The sequence below is a fragment of the Furipterus horrens genome, unplaced genomic scaffold (genome assembly GCF_987537825.1).
Source record: "Furipterus horrens unplaced genomic scaffold, mFurHor1.1.pri manual_scaffold_2, whole genome shotgun sequence".
NCBI lineage: Eukaryota > Metazoa > Chordata > Mammalia > Chiroptera > Furipteridae > Furipterus > Furipterus horrens.
In genome coordinates, this window is record NW_028327172.1 from 47,324,392 (window position 1) to 47,339,639 (window position 15,248).

Here is a 15,248-nt window from a genome sequence, read left to right on the forward strand (position 1 = left end):
GACACTCCTGTCTGCCTCTGAGAGACAAAAGCATAACGGACCGAATGGGCACCACAGAGCTGCGGGAGCCCCGCCCAGCCGCAGGGAGGACTTTTGCTGGCTGGGGAAGGAGACAGTGGGAAAGCTTCAGGCCTCGCTCTCTTGCCAGGGGAGCTGAGGAAACCATAGGGCAATATGCAAAAATGCCGAAACAGGCATGAGAAGCTTGGCTACCTCCAGAAAGGCAAAAATAAGCGCTGCTTGTGAAACTGAGATCAGTTTCCATCAGTATGTCTGGGGTATAGAGCAAGACTGGCTGAGTTTTATTTGTAAACAGTAGAAATCAAAGGAAGTTTCTTGCCAGTGAAGTGACACATTCAAGAGTCGGAGTGAACTGCAAACAAGGCGTTAGAAAGCTGGGGATACTGAAGGGTTGAAAAAGACACTATACTGGTCATCTCAAGCCTCAAGGGGCAGCAAGGTAGGGAACTTAGTCCCTGGGGCTGCCAGGTGGGTGGCGAACTCTACAATTTGGGTTGAATCAGACACAGGGATCAGTCACATGTATCCTCTGGTTGTGCTCTGCGAAGACAGACTTATTTATTCTCCCCGCCATGTCTAGGACAGTGGCTGACAGACAGGCACATTCAATGAGTAAATGCTGAATGAATGGTCCCAATGCACTGTAAAATTTGATTTACTTGATCTGCAAAGAATATATGACTATGCTATGGAGAAATCAAAATTGTGGCTGATATCCACATGTCTGACTAATGCCCAGTCTCGAGAGAATGAACATATATTTGCAAATTCTCTGGATAAAGTGAAGACCATGTTGACAGAGAGCTCTGGTTGATGTTAAGATGAGCTAGCAAATAGCTGGAACAGTACCGAGACCGACTCTGGTCATTCCCAGATAGGCATCAAAATGTGTGATTCATAAACACTGAACTCACTAAGATTTTCTACCTTCTTCAATACTTCTCCTTCCTCACAGTTCCATACCCTGAGAGGGAAAGGAAGACAGCAGTGGGCCTGGCCGAGGGCTTCATTTTCAGAAGTCCTATTCTCTTAAGAAATACGGCCCATAGCACATGCTCAATTAACCCACAAAACACTTCTCAGTCAGCTCCAAGGTGACGAACAAAACACTGTAAACAGAGACTTGGCCGCCTAAATGGCCAGAATACCGGCGAGAACGTGGAGGATCTGCTTCCTCCAAACCGGAAGGACCTAAAGGACCGGCTGAGGTAAGGAGCTTGAGGACTGCCCTCTGCACTACTGTCATCACAAAGGAAGAGGAAGCCTGAGCAGAGGCTCAGCGTCAGACCACCTCCCAGCAACTTCCAAGCGCTGGCAGCAGGAAGCACTTCAAGGACAGGAGAAATAAAGCATATGGAGCAGTGTACACGTCACAGGTTTGCAAATGCAATTTTTCTGGCAGGTATTTTGGGTTCCCTCCTGAGCACTGGGGTCTTTTCACTACAACTCTCTGACTAATGTCTACAACACAACTCTAGCAAAGCTAAGGTGGCACCTGTCACCACTGGAGGCTTTGGCCGCACACACAAAACACATAATTCATCGAGAGCTGCTTTTATTCATTAACATGTTCAAAAAGGCTTGATACTCATTTGGCAGGGAACTCTCCTAGTCTTAGCTAACTCACAGATACTTCCCATAACCTGAAGCTCAGCGTCCTTGATCCTCTCTGAGGAGCAGAGTAAGAACAGTTCAAGGAGGGAGAGTAAACATGGCCACATTTGTCACTATATCTACTTCCTGCCTTGCGTTTCTCAGAAGCAGGAAAGTCACACTCTAAACATCATCCCTACACCTTGACCTTTCTTCCTCAGGCACCCGTACCCAGCTGCTCTGCAAAATCGGCAGCACTGGGTAGGCAGTCTGCTGAGGCGAACCGGAAACAGTCCCTTCATCTTTGTCACCTTTCTATGACTTCTAGAATGTACCTAAAACACCTAACTTTACCCTGCCCTAGCTTTAGTCATCAGTGGCATATCTTTTACTTAGTATACAATTTAAAGCCCACTGACAGGAAACTAAGTGGAGCCACACATTTCTAACAGAAGAGTCTAAGAAAAAATTAATTAAATGTAACAGACACGATTACTTTTATTAAGGCCAAGGTTTTCTTGTATTTTGTTTTTAAAATATTTCCACAAATGTCAATGGCCGAAGGCCGGGTTAAGTTTCTACAGCACATGAAAACTCTCTGAATTTGGAAAAAAACACATCTCCCGACAGTTCCAAATTGATCACTGACTGTGACCTTGGGCGGACTGGGAGGAGGACACCCCACAGACATGCCTAAGCACTACCAGGAGATTTCCTCCGCAGCAGTCTGGGAATCGCTGTGCACCAGGCCCTGCCTGCCTCCTCCCCAGCACGCAGTCGCACCTGCCATGCAAGGCACAGCTAGTGAGCCACGCTCGCTGGGCTCCCAGGGACCCCGGGCATGGACACCGGGCCACGCAGGGGAGAGGCATGCCATACGGTCTTTGAAACAGGATTCCTCCCTTAAAAGAAGCCAAACCAAAGAGCTCCTGGAACACTCGGGACTAAGACAGATGAGAAGCCTCTAATCAATTTTGTGGCCTTTTTTGTTGGTTGGTTAAGAAAAAAAGGGGGTGGGGAGAAGAATAAAAGGAAAGTGCAGTGACATTTACTCTTTCGCCTCAGCCAGTTTATTGTTCATCTCTTTACTTGGCTCCTTGTGGTCAGGTTGGGTTGTGCTGGGGCCCTCCGAGCTCTTCTTCTTGGAGGCCCGGCCTGACACCACCTGCTTGTCTTTGGACTTCCTCGGGGCCTTATGGCTCGCTGAGGTCTTTTTTGGTTTGGAACTCTGAACACTAGGTTTCTCCACCTGCACGGAGAGACAGACAGACAGACCGCAAATACAGAAACACAAAAGGGGAGGGAGTGGGAAAGAGTATTTAGAGAGAAGACATGATTAATTAAAGGATAACGGCAATTACATTTGACACCAAGGCAGCATGGAGCATAAAGTGTTCTCACTGGGCTTCTAGAGCAAGTCTGCACCACATGGTCGGTCATCTGGCAACACTTTCACTGGTCACATGGGATCCCTGGACCTCTCACCCTGGGCCACCCAGGCAGGGGGCTGTGTTACTATTTGCACTACCTGCTTCCCCTCTCTGTGGGGACATTAGACCTCCCTCCTTACCCTGTGCAAGTCAGACAGGCATATGATTTGCATTAGTCAGTGAAATGTGAGCAGAAGTAATGCGGGTCACCTCCAGGCAGACTCAGAGCCATCCTGTGCTTCCCAGTGCTCTCTTCCCCTCCCACAGAGAGGCTGCTCCTTCTCCCCGAGGCCCAGACTGAAGAGGTGACAAGCAAGAGAGCTGCACCGACTCACAATGGATGTGTATTATAAGAAATAAACCTCTGTTGATGTAAGACACAGAGATTCTGGGGTGGTTTATTACCACAACGTAAGCCCACTTTGCCTCTGTCTCTGTTTCTGAGACGGTGAGCACATATAGAGAAATGCCCTCGCTGAGGGGCTCTGGGCCAAGCAATCTTGTCTCAGGGAGGCCTTTACCTGCCCAGCCATCTGCTCCTCCTCTCAGGCCAGGTCCCTGGACCTCACTTCCCAGAGCAGCTGTTCAAGCCCACTCCACTCTCCCCAAGCTCCCTGCTTAGCTCCGCCCCTTTTGTTCCTGAAGATGGCCTTGCCTTCTCTTTCTCAAGAACTCTGGGGTCACTGGGTACAATCCCTCAACATCCTATCCATCTTTAGATTTATTTTCCCCAATCTTTCCTCCTTCTTCCCTTTGAATCTTCTTTGGTCCAAAGCCAACCCCATGTCCTGGGTCCTACTTCACTCACCCACGGAGGTCCAGATGTATTTAGTCACCCCTGATCTGTTCATAAGGTAACCAATCCGCCTGGTTTTCCTGGGACTGAGAGCTTTCATGAAATATGGAAATTCCACTGTTACAACTGGAGGAGTCCAGGCAAACTGGGTTAGTTAGTTATCTAAGCTGTCAGCCAGTCCTGGACCAAATAGGAAACCACAGAGTGCAAGACTTTAGAGCAAAAGCACAGAAAAGGCTATTTAGGTTCTCAGACTTTTTCTGCTATTATAGATAGGAGAGCTGATATTTGCACATTTCTATGCGACCAGACCTTGGAGAATAAGTTCTGGCATGTATGATTCCTGTGTCAGCAGCTGAATCTCCAACATGCTTCTCCCTCTCATAAACACATTCTGGGATGCAAATAAGGCAAAGTAGTATCATTAGAGGAAAATCCCCAAACCCACTGTAAGTTACTTGGAAATGCAAATCATTCACAAACCGTTTATTACAGTAACATATTACTTGAAACACCTGCCATGCCAGGTGTGTTGTGACAGACTAAGAACTGCTGGTGGACGGTGTTTATCAAAGAAAAGAATAAGAAAGGGTCAGTGATGTCTAGGGTCCCAGGAGGTGAGAAAGTGTCCAGTGACTGGAGCTGAGGAGGAGGCAGGGGCCAGACGGGAAGGAAGCCAGGCAAGGTGCCTCCAACAGCGGGCAAAAGCACAGTTATTGTATGATAAGGGGATTTAGGGGCCCAAGTGAGATTTTCTGCCACTTTTTTTTCTGGGCCTCTCAAAATCATGAGCTAGTTCTGCACATCTGCCAGTCTTTAAGCTGGTTTCATTTCAGGTAATGTTCCTTTTACACATTTCTTTTGACTGCAACAAAGGTTCCTGTTAAGAAGCCCTTTTGCTCCAGCTGGTGTGGCTCAGTGGATTGAGTGCCAGCCTACAAACTGAAAGGCTGCCAGTTTGGTTCCCGAACAGGGCACATGCCTGGGTTGCAGACAGGTCCCTGGTTGGGGGGGTGCGAGAGGCAACCTGTCACATAACAATGTTTTTCTCCCTCTCTTTCTCCCTCCCTTCTCCTCTCTCTAAAAATAAGTAAATAAAACCTTAAAAAGAAAAGAAGCCCCCTCTGACTCAGTGTGTGCTGCAAAGAGGAGGGCTTTTAATCCAAACCCTTGGCCAGAGTTGGCAATAGCCCTGCCCCTCCATGCTCGCCCCGCCCCCATGCTCTGGGGCAATGAACCCCTCCATCCTAGGCTGTGCTGACAGACTCCCCATAACATCTGTCTCACCTTTGGGGGTTCCTTGAAAGGTTCACTGTAGAGGCTGCGTATTCTTCTGCGCTCAATGAACTTATTGTCAGCTGGTGTTGGCTTATTGGCCTCCCCTTTGAACTGGGCACTGTAGCTGGTCTCATGAGCCATTTTATCATCTGGGGGCTTGTACTGGGGCTTGGCTTTTATTGGTTTCACAGGCTTGATGTCTGTCCATGCTCTGAATTCATTCCTGTGAATCAAAGAAAGCACAGGTGCCATGAAACATCACATGCTTAGAAGTGTGAGACTCACACAGGGCTGCAAAGTCAGCGAAGCTGCAATTAGTGCTTGTGGTACTGACTGCAATGTGGCTGCAGTTAACGTCACTCTGTCCTCAGAGTTCAGTTTTTCTCTTGCCAAATGAATGCAGATTTTGACAATAGCAGTAGTCCCTTGGAGAAGAGCTCAGCCTCCCAACTCCCACTGAGTGATCAGGGGCAGGCAATTCTAATCTGTGGGTCTTACTTTCCCAAGTTTTCAAATGAGGCTGAAAAAACTCAATCCATTCAGTCAGTCATTCAACATACACAGGGTGGGGCAAAAGTAGGTTTACAGTTGTTTGTATGGAAGGGACTACAAGGGTTAATAAACAATAATACAAGAATAAACTCTGTGTTTTGCATACTCACAACTGTAAGCCTACTTTTGCCCTACCCTGTATAACTGAATACCTGCTCTGTGTGAGGTTAAAAGAATTAGGAAAGTAAGATGAGACAATATGTTAGCGTTGCGTCAGACAATGTGTCTGGTGCATTGTGGTAAATTGTGAAATACCAGTTGCCTTTCCGACTTTGTCATGATGAAGACCCTTTGCTATCCAGAATCCTTAAGGATAATTCCTGCCTTTGATAGCAGAGGGCTTGCTTCTTATAGTGCTAGAACTTTAACAATCTTAATCACTTCAATGAAAATCCTTATGCAATGCCTAAATGCTTACAGATCCTAAATAAGCACACGACGTGGATAGCACAACTAGGACTTGTTTTGGGATATGTATGTGTGGAAAGTGTTCACGTGCTTCGCTGTGAATGGCTGTTGGTCCTTACCCTAAGTAACCCCACCCGCTGCTTTTTTTAGTCAGCATGTCAGTTTTGTTGTTCACAGCAATCTCTCTTGTGGCTTCTAATGAGCTGATTCTGATCTGTTACAGGACTTGAGAGTAGATGGTCAATACTGTTTAAAACATGGTAAAATAAATGTAGCTGTGGCTGAAATGAGGGCCACAGGGTTCATCCTGTTTGGTGAGTGCCTGAGATTCAATGCATGAACTCTGTGGCTCCCAGGGTCTTTATTGGGTCTATTTTTATTTGGGGCCACAAGAAACTGTTGTGGGAAAGGAAGAGTTAGTGTATGTACATCTGTGGAGTTAGGTTCTTCCAGTGCCTTCTTTTGTCCTCCTTGACAGCACATTCCTTCAGGAGCCAGAGATGAATGCCAGGACAGGAGGCCAGGGGGGTGGCAAACGGAGCTGAGACTGTGGTGGGTCCAGACACATGTTCTAGTCCAAGCACTGCCTCTAACTAGGTCCCTCCCCTTGCTGAACCTTAGTTTCCTCATTTGTTAAATAAAGGGATTATACCAGACAATGTCCTTATAAGGTCTTTCTAGCTTTAGGGTTCTCGGAGTTGATGACGCTGGTTTGGTAACTATGAGCCCCTTGTTGGTCATTTGACCTCCTGAGGGAAATTGGCTTCTGTCTGATCAAAGACACTACCGTTTCTTTCTTTCTTTAAAGATTTTATTTATTAATTTTTTTAGAGAGGAGGGAAGGGATGGAGAAAGAGAGGAAGAGAAGCATCAATGTATGGTTGCCTCTCGTACACCCCTAACTGGGGACCTGGCCTGCAACCCAGGCATGTGCCCCAACTGGGAATCAAACCAGTGACCCTTTGGTGCACAGGCCGGCGCTCAATCCATGAGCCACACCAGCCAGGGTGGCACCACCGTTTCTTAAGAGATATTCCCCCAAGCTTCAGAATCACCTTCCCAGGGCAGCTTGGGCCTCCACCTAGATGCACCTCCAACAGCTCACCCTCTATGTCCTGGAACCAAACTGTTGTCTCCCCTGCGAAATCACCCTCTCTCTTGGATTCCCTCATTGCTCAATTTCTCCCATTCATTGATAAAATATTTACTGGGTGCTTCAGGTCTGCCTGGCAGGATGCTGAGCTCTTGGAAGCTGAAACTGAGTAAGAGCAGGCCCTGGGCTCAAGGTGTGAGAGGCAGAGGGATCTGAGGTTACTCCAGGACAATACAGCAGGAGCCATGAAGGAGGAGGGAGTGAGGAGCACAGGGGAGAAGCTCCTATGCCAGCCTCGGAGTCGAGGGTTGGGGTGGGGTTCTGGAGTGGAGTTAGAGAGGCTGTCAGGAAGTTGGCCAGAGGGGGAGCAGCAGGTTCCAGGCAGAGTGGGGAGACCACCCAGAGACTCGTGAGAGGCACTGCTCCCTGCGGGAACCTGAAGGCAGTTGGGGTGGCTGGGTTGAAGCCGGTGGGGAAGGGCACATGAAGCTGGACAGATCACGAAGGTCCTATACCAGCCATGCTAGGGGGATGCTCTGGACTGTATATCGAAGAGTTACCAAATGGTTTCAAGCCAAGAATGAGTGTGGCCAGATTAGTTTTGGGAAAGAGGGTGAATGGTGGGCAGAAGGGGAGCAGTGAGGCCTGAGATTGTGCCACGAGCCAGGAGGAAAGTGGAGGCTCAGCCAGGATAGCAGCAGTGGGGACGTGGGGACGGGAACAGGGCACTGTTTCAAGAGGGATGTGGATGGGCAGGTTTTGAAAATGGCTGGCAGGGAGTTGGTCAGAGCGGGAGGGAGGGGGTTTTAAGCAGAGTGAGGAGAGGAATCTGGGGAGACTCCAGGATTTTGGTCCTGTGGGTGGGGGTGCTACCCACTGCAATGGGGAAACTGAGGGGAGAAGGGAATTTGGGATGAGAACTGAGACTGTCCTGATTCTATTAATGGCGTCCACTCAGCCTGGCACCCGTGCTACTTTTTTATTTTTTCTCTACTCTCCTCCTCCCTTCTCCACTTTCCACAGCTTCAGCCAGTGACTAAGACCTGACTTCTAACCATTTTGACTCTACACACAGGGTTAGGCCTGGCCCAGGTTATATCTGGGGCTCTAGCCACGTTACCTGCCTAAGACTCCAGGCTTCCTTCTTCCTCCCACTCCCCTGGCCCAAGGACCTGCCTGTCAGATGAGGCCCTGATATTTGGCCTGGACCTCCCAGCAGCCAAACCTAGCTCTCAAATGTGTAATGGGAGGAACGTGGATTCTCTGCTCCTATCTCTGCAGGCTTCCAGAATTAGGACTGAGGCAGGCATACACTGGCCTTGAACACTGTTTATGGGTCATCTCTCCCAGGCCAGCCTCTTCAGCTTTCTGGATCTCTGTAGTGGGCTCCGTGAGCTGGCAAGTATCTCATTGTGAGCCTTTCTCGTGGGGGTATGTCCATGTGGGAAAAGCTTGGTAACCCCTGATCCTGAACATCTTTGGCACATCATCTCATGTGAGACTGTTAATGGGTCCCATGATAAATTCACTAATTTTGACAGACTGTTAGGTTTAAACCCAAATTCTGTTACTTGGAACTATCTCTGAACTCTCCACAACACTTTTCCCAGCCATATGTAATAACTATTGATATGTCATAAAAACAGAATTAGTTACTATTCATTAATCACCTTTTACAAACTGGTGGGTGGTTTTTTGTTTTTTTTTTGTATATTCTCTATAGTGCTTGAAACAACTTTGAAAGAAAGCAGTATTATATCCCTTTTACAAAAGATAGTAACCGCAGCTCGGAGAGGTTGAGTGGCTTGCATTAAGGCCAGAAAGCTGGCAAACAGCAGAGTTGAAATCTGAGCCCAGGTCACTCAGGCCGCACAGCCTACATCCTTCCCACTGCACTTGGGCGGTGTGCTAGAGCTGCAGCAGCTAGGTCTGCCCTCACAGAAGGTGCTTGTGGGGGTTTGGCCTGCTGTCTGCAATGCCATGGAGGGTTCATATGACTCAGACTGGACTATTGACATCTGAGCTCCTCCAGCTTTGAGAAGCTCCATCTATAGCAGTATAGGCCATACTCTGAGGTCAGTCATATCTGGTGCCTCTTGCCACAAGTTCATGGTCCCCTGTAGCAATGAACTTCCCTTTCTGTGACCAGATTTCAGCTTGATTGGTCATTCATTCATTCATTCATTTATCATTTGCCAAACACCAGCCATCAGCAGTGTGGTATGTGGCCCATAGGGAGGAGTAAGCCATGGCTGAGCTGTCTATAGTTTAGTGGATCAGGATCTGTCCATGTGTGACCCTAAGCAAATGAGACAGAGTTCAGAAAGAAAGAGAAAAGGATCTTAAATTCTGAAGTGGAAAGTGGGGAAGGGGACACTGAAAAATGTAGACAGAGCAGCAGATGGAGGGAATTCAGGCAGCAGTCTGTGTCTGTGTGGCAGGTCCAGGGAGCAGGTGGACTGCTCGGGGTGCACGAGGGTGAGGTTCTTGGAGGGACGTCAGGAGGACTGGGCTGGGTAGGAGCAGGGTCCAGGCTGTACAGAACCTGCAGTGCCATGGATGACAGGCCTGGGGAGCCATCGAACGTTTGAGCAAGGCTGCACTCTTCCTCCACTACGGTGTCTCCTTCTCTCAGACTGCCCCAGTTCTAACTATTCTTCACAGCCCAGCTCAGAGCTTCCTCTTCCAGGGACCCCTTCTGGATTTCTCAGTCCAAAGTTTCCTGTCTCTTGGCTCCTGGACCCTTTACTGTACTTTCCAACTTTATGGTTGCCTGTACAGTTTTGCGTTGTTCTCTGGTGCTTTCTTGAGTTCATTTTGTCTCTTGAGAGATAAGATACTTCATAGAAAATTCATGACAGAACCGTACCTCCAATCTCATTTGCATGGCTGCAAAGGGATGTCCTTTAACTTATCCTGTGTCAGACTGCAGGTTAGGGGCTGAGCTGAACTAGGACTTCAGCTCTGAGTGAGCATTTAATAAAAGTAGCTATTATTTTATTTTATTTCTGGGCAGCTCATGACCCTCCTGAGCCCCTCCTGCCCTTCCCCACCTGGGGCAGGTGCTAGCTCCTCAGAGACGCGAAAACATGCTGCATGTGATCCTACTCCTGTGCCCGTCGTGGTGACACGAGGATGTGCTCACAAGCCTGTCCCTGTTTTATACAAAGTTGCTGCTCAAAAGGGACTGAACTCTGTGTTTTCGGGTTTCCCTGGTGTGCTGCACAGCACAGAGTAGAACACTCAAGAAAATAGTTGGAGAACTAGAGAAAATCAAGCATTCTGTTTTACTTCAGATCATACTTTTGAAGGCTGCTCACACTGGGGGCTTTCTCATGGCTAAAACCACCCTCTAACACCTATGATCCCTGTGTCTTCAAGTCTTTTAGGGAAGTGTTTCCCTTACTAAAGCAAACGAATGGAGTCTCCCAAGCTTTCATAAACTCCATCCTCCCAAGATTGACAGGAGGCAGCCCAGTGCCCCTGCTGAGTGGTAAAGGCTGGGGCAGGACGGAGCACCTGAGAACCAGGGGGCAGGTAAGGAGAGAAAATATTAACACTTGCCCAACACCTTCAAGCTCATGGCACCTCCGGGCAGCTTTGGCTCCGAGTGGCAGTCACAAGAGACTTCTTCCCTTCCGCCAGTTTGGGTGCATACCCTAGTGAGGCTCTGGGCACCGTGGGGAAGCTCCCCTCTGTGGATGGTGCCCCTGGTGTCCCAGAGGTGTGCCACCTGCCACAGCTTCTCCTGTGTCATGAAGTGAAGGAATCACAGGGACAGGATGATCTCCAGCTGCACTGCCAAGGGCCCACTGTCCCTTCCACATTAGATCCATGGGTGGAACCCTGTCATGATGCATGATGTAGCTCCCACACACCCCCTGCAGGCGCAGAGGAGGGTTTGGGACTATGATGTCTCTCTGTGGGTGGGTAAATTGGTGCTCAGTGGCCTCTGTGGCGGCTCATCTGTGCTGGGAAAACCTATAAGGAGAAGCCTGGTCCAATCACCTGCCCCTCCCCACCCAAGAATGGCGGAGCCAGGCCCAGGGTGAGCCATCTCCTAGAGACTGGGTGGAGAAGACGCTCCTGGACTGCTCCCTTGGGACTTTTACACAGCTGCATAGTCATGGTCAGAGCAGTTGCTAAAGCAGGACTTTAGGATCTTGCTGACCAGGCAACATTTTTAAAGGAGTCAACACGTGCTCTACCTTCACCTTCTCCTGTCCAGTCCCTCTGCCCCATCTCACCCGGGGCCTGAATACCTTTTGCCCTGGACTACAGCATCAGGTCCTGGTCCCAGGCGCCCCACTCTGCTTCTTCTGGCACGTGGTGTGCAGGAGAAAGATTCCTCCAGCTCTGCTGTGAGCACACTGCTCCCCGACTAAAACACCTCAGAAAACCCCAATTTCCTATAGGACCATGTCCAAACTAAGGTTCCCTTTAGTGCCCACATGCTATGTATGACTTAGCCCCAAATTACCTTTCCAGCCAATTTCTTTATCCTCATTGGTCGGTCATTCATTTGCATCATCATGCAGTGAGCATTTCCTGTGTGCCAGGCACTGTGCGAAGCTCTTTAAGTGCATTATCTATGTGGTCCTCACCACAGCCCGGCACCACAGGGACTGTCAGTGACTTTGCCAATGAGAACCCCATGTTGTCCTTCCCCAGACACAGACTGTACTTTCCTACCACTTGGGTTTGCCCAAGCTGTTCCCATTCCTGGCACGCTCTTCCCCCCACACCTCCAGCTACTAAAATACTACATGACCATCTGTGCCAGACTCAAGTGCGCTCCCCTCTAGGGAGACTTCCCCAGTCTCACCTCCGAGTCAAGCCTGTCCTCTGCTTTCATCTCTGCAGCACTCCCCATGCTTTATCTCAGGCTATCACTGTAAGCTCAAGAATTAAGATCATTCAAATACTTTTCAATGAAATTTTTGGTATATGGAAATTAAGAGTGATTTCAAAGTAGTAGACATTTATTGATACTTCACACCAATACTGTTGTAAGCACTGTACTTTATAAGTATTGCTCTACTTAATCCTTCCAATAATTGTATGAGGTAGGTACTAACGTTATCCTCATTTTTCAAATGTGAAAACTGAAACACCAAAAGATTAAGCAGTTTGTCTGAGACATATAGTCAGTGGGACGTGAAGTCAGCATTCTAGACCAGGCAGCCTGACTCCATAATCAGCTTCTCTTAACCATTATACCATGCTATACTCCTATTTTTGCCCTGGCTGGTTTAGCTCAGTGGATTGAGCGTCGGCCTGCGAGCTAAGTGTCGCTGGTTCGATCTTCCAGTCAGGGTACATCAGAGAAGGAAAACTCTGACTCCAAAAAACCTCCGCTGCCTTGCGGCATACCTCTTCAGGGGAAAGGCTAAGGGAGTAAACCCCGACAGAAAATCCGGAGCCGGAGTCCCTAAGGCGGTTTGACGTTGTAGTCAACACCGGCAACTCCTGCGGCGCACCTGAACCCAAGCTGTATCGACTCCGTCTTTCCCTTGGACCCTTCAGCTGCGAAGAGAGGGGGGGTCTGCTGCATGGGCAACAGCAGACCCTCCATATTACCCTGCCCAGGCTCTGTAGCTTCAGCGTCATCGCAAGATGTCGATTCAACACGGGAGGAGACAGATACCATGTCACTCCCGAGTCGGACTGCACAGCCATTCTTGGCGGTGCAGATAGACTCTGAAGAAGCTACACCATCGTCTCTCGAGACGGACGGCTGCCGCCGCCGACGACAACGACCTACACAGATCTCTCTTCCCTTCCCTTCCCTTCCAGACTGCAGTCGATGAGGGTCAGGACTGTCCTTTGGCATCTGTGTAACCCTCACCACGCCTAGGACAGGAATCCAGAACGCAGCCCCCACCTCACCCACGGGCATGGCTAAGCAGGAAGTCCCTGTGCTGCCCCAGCCAGTGAGGGCATAGAGCTTGCTACATCTCATGGCATCTGGCATCAATGTCACTTCTCAAAATATGTCCTCACGTTCTTTTGACACTCCTTCCTTAGGTGGAGCTTAGTTTCCCTCCTCTTGAATGTGATTGAACTCACTTCCAACAAACAGAATATGGTAGAAGTGATGGCATGCAGCTTCTGAGACTGGATCTCAGAAGCCTCCTCCTTGCTCTCTCTCTTATGTCACTCATTGTGGGGACAGTAAGTTGCCATGTTCACTGCTTACTGAGGCAGTCCCTATGGAGCAGTCCCTTTGGCAAGGAACTGAGGCCTCCTGCCTAAAAGCCATGTGTGTGGGCTGCCTTCAAAGTGGATCTTCAGCCCCAGACAAACCTTCAGGTGACCTCATAAGAGATCCAGAGCTAGGACCATCCAGCTAAGCCATTCCTGGATTTCTGACCCTCAGAAACCATATGAAATAATAAATGTTTGTTGGTTTAAGCTACTAAGTTTTAGAATAATTTGTTACATAGGAATAGACTAATATGGACTCCAATCAGAAATTATTTTTCCCCTCAAAAAAGAGTTGAAAATACCCAGGCTTCATGTCATCAAGGCAGAAGCACTGGTGTGAGCAGAGCACAAGAAGTTCAAGTTCCCAGCAGATCTGCAGCACCCAGTGAGCTGAGCAGGTCATGCTCTGGTCATCAGAAACTGAGGGTGAGCATTTTGCAGCCTTCACTAGGAGTAGCAAAGCCTCCTATGCAGCAAAGATGATCAAAATGCCCCTGTCTGGGGCCAGGTCATAAGCAGAAACAAATAAAGGCCCTCATAGGAGAAAATGATGTCTCCGTGCACATAGCACACACTAGGGTCGGGCAAGAGCAGGCAGAGGTTAACAATGTGAGAAGAGGCACAGAGACTGAGCCAGAAAAGAGCTGGTGGTTCACTGGCCAGAGCACAGGCTCTGGAATGAGATAAACCTGGGCTCGATCCAGGCTCTAATCCATGGGCCACTCTGATACCTGTTCTGAACTTCAGTGAGCTCATTTGGAAAAGACTGACTCAAACCCTCCAAACAGGACTGGACATTTGTATCAGAATTACAAAGTCCACAGTTGTTAGTTCAAGAAAAATTATTGACTATCTTCTATGTTCCAGGCACGGGGGATAGAAATGCAGTATGAACAGGCAGGTGCAGCTGCTGCCTCCAGTGACCTTGAGTTAGGTGGGGCAATCTAAACAATCACACAAACAATCAAATTATCTGTCCAGTTACAGTTATATTTATGACCACTGTAGTCAACAGTCTGGTGTCCACAGTGGGCAAAATTTGGACAACAGCTTTGAATGCCCGGTTTATTTCTGAACGTAATTCACATTAGACTTGAATAAAATAGCATTCAGTGAATGCTTGATTAATTGAATCTCCATTACTGAGTGTCCGCTATAAACAGATGTTTACTTCTTAAGGCTTTGTCCCACTAAGGCACGTTTTCTTACAGCGATTCAAGGGGAGATATTGAGAGAGCAATTATAAAGGGAGAGATTGAGACAGGCTAGAGCCAAGTGATTGATGAAGGCAGCTTCCAGAAGAGGGAGGAGGGGAGACATCCGTGGAATGGTGAGAGGCTTTGGCCTTGGAAAGAAAGTGTGATAAAGCAAGAGAACCTAAGCTGACCTTTCATATCTAATTTGAAAAATCCTGACATTTTCAAGAAACAATGAACCAGAATTATACAAGAAACAATTTTACTCCTCTGAAGAATATATGCATGTGTTAATTGGTACAAATCACTTCTTCACAAAATGGAGACTGAGAATAATGGATTACTGCCAGCTATAATCATATATAAGTTCCATTTCTCTGTTTATAAGCCCCAGATTGATCTCTTATGTATCCAGTCCTTGGAAAATAAAATTATTTCTCCATCCTCTTTACAACAAAATGTTCAACATTCCTCAACTGCTTTATAAAGAAAAAAGTGCACATTAAGATTTTAATGGTCTAAAATCTTCCTACAGATTTTTATAGGTAATTTATGTTGTCATGGAAACATATTAAGTCTATTCAAAAATCTTGTCTACATTTGTTAAATTAAAGTGCTATCTAAGAAGGGACGCAGGCTCCTTCATGAACTCTGGCAGCGGCAGTCATGAAAGC

General features: G+C 48.0%; 1 protein-coding gene across 2 annotated transcripts in view; it reads right to left on the bottom strand.

Annotated features, from left to right (window-relative positions):
- Positions 1 to 15,248, bottom strand: part of MAP6 (microtubule associated protein 6) — an 80,419-nt gene that overhangs the window by 16,055 nt on the left and 49,116 nt on the right. For both annotated transcript variants that reach the window (XM_090265545.1, XM_090265554.1), the window contains exons 2-3: positions 5,128 to 5,341; positions 2,667 to 2,863 (exon numbers count right to left, since the gene is read on the bottom strand). In XM_090265545.1, the coding sequence (XP_090121671.1) occupies positions 2,667 to 2,863; positions 5,128 to 5,341 (411 nt within the window). The remainder of the gene's footprint in view (positions 1 to 2,666; positions 2,864 to 5,127; positions 5,342 to 15,248) is intronic.